The sequence below is a fragment of the Urtica dioica genome, chromosome 6, assembly GCF_054948205.1.
Source record: "Urtica dioica subsp. dioica isolate 48M chromosome 6, U.dioica_male_clone48M_v1_H2, whole genome shotgun sequence".
Classification (NCBI taxonomy): Eukaryota; Viridiplantae; Streptophyta; class Magnoliopsida; order Rosales; family Urticaceae; genus Urtica; species Urtica dioica.
The window spans coordinates 17,664,581-17,671,250 of record NC_142761.1 but is presented as its reverse complement, the minus strand read 5'-3'; the positions used below and the strand labels follow the sequence as shown (position 1 = coordinate 17,671,250).

The 6,670-nt window shown below is 38.6% G+C and overlaps 1 protein-coding gene across 1 annotated transcript; it reads right to left on the bottom strand.

Annotated features, from left to right (window-relative positions):
- Positions 1 to 702: 702 nt before the first annotated feature.
- On the bottom strand, positions 703 to 4,287 carry LOC149393460 (P-loop containing nucleoside triphosphate hydrolases superfamily protein). Its single transcript, XM_089617379.1, has 6 exons — positions 3,558 to 4,287; positions 2,608 to 2,763; positions 2,380 to 2,487; positions 2,181 to 2,291; positions 1,133 to 2,089; positions 703 to 1,051 (listed from the first exon to the last, which is right to left on the bottom strand). The coding sequence occupies exons 1-6, from the start codon at positions 4,173 to 4,175 to the stop codon at positions 848 to 850; spliced, it is 2,154 nt and encodes a 717-aa protein (XP_089473505.1). The 5' UTR covers positions 4,176 to 4,287; the 3' UTR covers positions 703 to 847.
- Between the last annotated feature and the right edge of the window lie 2,383 nt (positions 4,288 to 6,670).

Sequence of the window (6,670 nt, the reverse complement as noted above, 5' to 3'; positions counted from 1 at the left end):
ATGTTTTAATTTTCTCTTTATGATTAATATATATATATATATATATATATATATATATATATATATATATATATATGTTTTAAAGCCATATTTAATTTTCTGAGTAGAATGATTCATATATATTTTAATTCCGCCTATTTTTAAGAAGAGTTGGCCTTATCATTGGTATTAAAATATACAAACTAGAACGTCAATTGATCCACTTGACTTCAAAGATTATTCACGTATCAAAAACATAACAATTTGAAAAGAATGTCCTAATAAATATAGCCCAAAGACCAATCATAGTGATAAAAAAAAAAAAAATAAAAGATACCCCCTGTCGATAATTTAATAAAAAAAAATAAATATTTGCTTCTAATTCCAACACGCATCAGCACCAAACACCAATATGACCGTGAATGGTTTTGATTATGACCACCAAATTACCAGATACATATATGGTTCAGAATCGTTTGATTATTATGACCACTAAATTAGTCGATATGGCTGTGAATGGTGATAAAAAAACAGCACAAATTAACTAACCAAAGAACAATTGGAACAAAAATGCATATAAAGTAAAAGTTTAGTAATTTAAGATGCACAAAATTCGCTTCATTCAAAAGGTTTTTTTTTTTTTTTTTTTAATTTTTTAATTTGTATTTATTTATTAAAAAAACAGAGTTTGTCCAACAACTAAATAGAATTCATTCACTACTCTTCTTCAGCTTCCATCAAAGCAAATGGAAGTAATTGAATTCCACACTTCTCTAATCTATAGAAGAAAGCAAGCCCATGAGCGTGTATACTTTAATACTACCACATTACATCATATTCTGTTTTATACACTGCCACATCATCTCACTCACTCAAATTTACCTAGTCTTCTGCGGGTAATAAAAGGACTGGGAAGCAAGTGCGATCCCAGCTTCGGCGACAATCCGGCAGCGCTGTTGTTGTTGATCGGAGTGAGCGTGATCATGTTCTCCACCGGCCTTAGAGGAACCGGACTCTGCCCCATTAGAACACGGCTTTTCGGAGACAGCGACCCCTTTGTTATCATTAAGTGCTACACCCAAAATATGTATGCTAATGAAATCAATTCCAAGTACTTCAACAGAATCAATCAAGGGGATTGATGAATCATCACCTGAGGATCAATGTTCTCAGACATGATCTTTTTGACCGGAGTGTCCGTGTTCTTCGAGAGCTCTCTCTGGTTTCCGCAGAGAGTGAAGATGTTCTGTATCCTCACAAGCCTAGACTCGCCCCCGTCCTCGACCCTGTTTTCCTCTATAACTTTTTTCTCTATCTCCTCGTCCTCGTCCTCTTCCCCTTCTTCTTCCTCGTACACCGTGCTCAACGACACTTTGTCCCCAAACGCCGGTCCGGACAAACCGTCGTTGTCGTGGACCACATTGGTAGTGGTGGTGGTCTCAGTCTTATGGATGAACCCGACATCGTCCATGTCGAGCTCCATAGACTTGACCATTGAATCGTCGGTGTTCCCGTAGAGCCCCAAGAGTTTTCTGGCGAACCCCTCCGTGGATTTCGTGACCGGAGAAGAACCGTCCTTTGATCTCAGCTCGGATTCGATCTCTTGCAATCTGCGACGGAGCATCTCGACCTCTTGTTGCTGCTGCAGTATCTTTTCCTCCATCCTCTTCCTCTCCATCTCCACGAACTCGTTGGCCATCTTCCGACTCTCCTCGAGCTTCTTCTCAAGCTCGGCTTTCAGGCTCTCGGTCCGCTCGTTCACCTTGGAGTTGATCTTTTCCTCTTCCTTGTCGAGCCGAGCTCTCAGGGCAGAGACCTCCTCTTCCTTCCTCGTCAGCAGTTTGTGGGCCTCGTTTCTTTCCTTCTCCCGAAGCTTGTTCTCCCTCTGGAGCTTGAGGATGAACTCGTCCATGGCAGCGATCCTTGAACCGAGAATGACCGTCGAGGAGGAATCTTCTCCGGCATCCTTGACAGGGGTAACTGGGCCGCGGACAATGCACTTGGCTTTTGCTCCGTACTCGAGCGTGGAGATCGTCTTGTGCATCTCCTTTTGGTCCGGGCTCGCGCATAATATCATTAGAATCTTTGATTTGTCATCCTCGAAAGAATCCTTTTTTTTAACATCACAAAACATAACAGAAGCTTCAAGACAACAGATCAAAAAAGAACTTCCAATATACAGTGATTAACAATGAACTTACCTGAAGAAGCATAGTCAATTTGCTGTCTCTAAAGGGCACATGAGAATCGCCATTGGCAATGGACTCAACTACCCTTTTGAGGGCTATGTTTCCTTGGTTGATCTTGGCTGTCTGTTTATTAATCATAACACCAATCAAATTTTTTTACAAGAAGTTTCAGATCAGTCCAAACAGCATTATGAAAATGTCTAATTTTTACCTGCATTTTGGCTTCGAAACCAACTTGACCAGCCTGCTCAATATTTTCTGAACCAGCCATGTCAACAAGCATCAATCTTCCTCCGGTAGTCGGGATGTCAAGCATGACCTGCAAAGAATTATCCGGAAAAACTAAATGAAGGGTTTCTTCTAAATTAGCAAAGCATGGTTTATATAAACAGATGAGATGCGAGGTGATTTAATTCCGAGAGCTATATCTATATATTACCATGCAATGGCTTCGAGAACTTCTGTCGTTGCAAAGAGTGCTCTTGACTATCCTTCTCTTCTCGACTTTCTGAATCTCTTTCGAGATCTTTCCAGCTTCAGTTCCTGATATGTACATTGCATTCTTCGCCTTTTTTCCCATTACCTCAAGCTTTACCTGCAAATAAAAATATTGGATATCGCAAGCAATTTTAAACCACATGTTTCTTTTGATGAAACTGCATATATTTCTTTCCCAACTAGAGTTTAGACAACTGTATATGTTTCATTACCTGAATGACCACTTAAGAACACCCAATTCAGAATTTCAGAATTATTGAAATATGTGCCATGGTATTAGCAATATGATAAAGAGACAAAGGTTATGAATTCATTATGTCACACAAACCTGAATGACCACTAAAGAAAGAATTTCAGAATTATAGAAAAATGTGCCATGGTATTAGCAATATGATAAAGAGACAAAGGTTATGAATTCATTATGTCACACAAATATAGTACCGAGCTTCAACATAGAATTGGGTCCATTATTTCCACATGTTCTTCATATGAAACTATCTCTGTTCAGTGCTACAAATATGGCATGACAACTCACAACTAAAGCTTAAAATGAACTACGAGAAACCAACCTCGAAAACTACAAGGCAACGAATCTCATTGTCATTCCATTACATGAATCATGAAACTAAAACTAAAAATAACATAACCAATTTATTTTATTATTTTCTAACTAACTGCTATACCAATATGGTCAAGAGATTAACTTATAACACAGTATGTCATACCAATATGAGCGCAAAAAAACCAGAAAACTAGAAACAAATGTTCAATTATTTTCCAAGTAACTACCATACCAATATGATCAAGAGATAAATGAACTTATAAACACATTAAATCATGCCAATCTGAGCTTAAAAAAAAACCCAGAAACAAATATTCGACTTTTTTTACCTTGGAATTAGACCCATGATTATTTGCTTTCGGCAAAAACCCACCACCCGCGCCGCCATTACTAGACAACAGATCGTAAATCTCCTCGTTATATATCTCCAACACTGTGACCTGAACGAAAGTTCCGATCCCATCCTCATCTCCGCCGCCGAGTATGTCTCTCAGAGATCGGTAAACAATTCCCGGCGTCCTCTGGCATCCGAACATCGTGTGGCTCTTCCCTGACCCCGTCGGTCCGTACATCATAACCGTACATTTCTCCCCCGATCTGACGCTGTTGATCCTAGACCGCACGAACTTGGCGTAGAAGGACTCAAGGTCGTCTTCCTCGGAGAGCGAAACTCCGTCGAGCGTGAAGTCTCTGTACCCGAAATCGGCGCGGACTCTGATGCTCTGTTTCTGAGCGTTTAATTGGAGGACTGACTGGATTTCCTTTCGGTCAGGGTGGTCTCGGATCCGGGCGATTACTTCGACCGGGTGGTCCGGTGGGGAAGGGTTAGGGTTCGGAGATGGGTAGGGTTTCGAGGCGTGGAATTGGAGGCGGTGTGGTTTGGAATTGGGGGTCTTGATTTGATAGTTGTGGTTAGATTTTGATGATGATTGCGGTGTTGGAGCCATTGATGAGCGATTTCAAGTTCGTTTCTTTCTTTCAAGATTGAGATTAGTTTGGAGAAGACGGTGAGAGGAGAGAGATGAGTAAAGCTGGGTGAAGAAAGAAGAAAATAGCCGTTGAGAGAAATGAGGGCTTTTGTATTCTTTTAAGCCGTTGGGAATCATTATAGCCGTTAACATTTTGGAATTGTGAATGAACAGAAGAGCCGATGCGAGACTCATTTGGGCCTTGAGTAAAACCCGAAATGATACCCGGTCATTTTTCTCCTGTTATTTTTCCAAAGGTGCTACCCATAATATGTGAAAACATTTACCGCAAAAATTTAATTTTTTTTTTTCCGATTAATTTTGAAAAAAAACAAAATAGCCATTTTAAAATAAATAATTTTTTTTGGGGGTGATTTCTAGCGTAACTTAGTTGGTAATTCCATACATCCTCCTAAGGTCGTGAGTTCAATCCCCATTTGCAGCAAAGCTACTTTAAAAAAAATTCAAATAGCCAATATTTTGAGTTATAAAAAAGTAATAATTTTTTTTAACAAAATCATTGAAGTTTAATAATATGAATTCTTTCATGGAGTGATTGCCCTAGATGTCTCCACCACGATCCAGTAAAGTGGGGCATAACTTCCCGTGTTGTTCTCAGCACTATCTTGACCCTATATGTTTTTTAAGTAGATAGCTAAGATTAAAAATCCATATGGAACCTCGTAAATGAAATTCTTTGGTCTCGTCTCATATTTTGTTGGAAAAGAGAATCCCAAAACTGTCTAAAAGCGATATAAGAATAATCTCAAAACCATTTTTCACAAGATCGATAAATCCCGGTACGATATTTCACGGTTCCATGAGTTCTATAGTTCATTAATTGAAATGTTACATAGACTAGCCAATCTCAAACGTTGGAATTGCATTCTAGCCGACGTTTCAATATTTTTTATCAACTAGGTAAATCGATGACAGGACAATTAATTTTGAATTTCCTTTACTAATTATGTCCTTCTAAATAAAATGAGTTAGTTTTATATTAGTTTGAAAATTAAATAGAATTCTTCAATCAATACGCATTTATGCTTATTTATCTCAATATCTCTCAATAAATGCTTGTATTTGTTCTTCCTTATCCATGTCTCTCTCTCTCTCTCTCTCTCTCTCTCTCTCTCTCTCTCTCTCTCTTTTAAGGACGGTGCAAATGATCCATCGACGAACAAGATTTCAAGCGTGCTGGTCCCGATCGAGCCGAACTCGAGAATATCGCAAGCCTCTTCGAAAGCAAAGCGGGATTGTTGTCCATGTCACCGCGCTTAACATCAAAGATCAAAGCAACGACAACGAGGCTGAGATTCCCATAAATTAGTTTCAGATTTAATGACTGGGTTTCAAGCAAATCAGCGAGACAAATCGCGTCAACGTGAATTTTTTTTTTCTCCTCTAACAATAATGCATTTTTCAATCCATTTTTGGTTTTACCTCTTAACCATTTAGAGTTTTTCTTTTCCTGATTATAAACAATTAATAATGAATATGTAGTTAATAATGAAAATTTTTGGTTTATGGATCGTTAATATATTATTTTTTGGAGTTACTGTTGACCAAAAGAATGAACTTTTCATGTTAATGTGGATATTATGATTTAAAGTTTTATTTGTGTTAATAAAGGTTTATTCGTATATTATTATTATTATTATTATTATTATTATTATTATATATATATATATATATATATATATAATTTCGGTTTATGTGTGTTTATTTGTTAATTCATTCATTCCGAGTGGCTGCCACAGCCAGAATTGACGACTCAAGATGGATGGCAAGTTGACTCGGCAGTGAAGATCTTGTAATATTTTTATAGAATTTTTTATTATCTATTAATGGAAGAGTTATTTATTGTAATTTTTTTTCATTTATTTATTTTATTTTTGTTAATTAACTTATATTTCGCAACCCTTCATTTTAATGAATGGTATTTTTGTTTGATCAAGGTTGTTAATGTGATTTATTGGCTATTCCGCAAAATAAACAAAATATTATTTATTTTGAAAAATTTATGTTTTGGATTAGCTAGTCTACTCAAACTCCATTTTTAACAACAAATATAACTTTTATTACCGGCCCGTCCCTATTGCTACGGCCTGCCTCGGCCATTGGCCGGCCATTGACAAATTTATGTTTTTGATTAGCTAGTCCCAATAGGGCCGGCCAAGGGCCTGCCTCGGCCATTGGCCAGCCCTATTGCCAGTCTCGGCCAATGGCTGGCCCTAGGGCCAAACTCGGCCAATGGGCGGCCCAAGGGCTTAGCCTCGGCTGTTGGCCGGCCCAGGAGTCTCCTTCGGCCAATGACCAGCTCAAGTGAAGCCTCGATCATTGGCAAGCCTAGAGTCATCATCGGCCATCGGTCGGCTCGGGTGATCCTCGGCCAATGGCCGAGCCAAAACTACGCCCGACCATTGGCCGACCCGAGATTTACTCGCCTGATGGCCAACTCCAACTTCACTTGG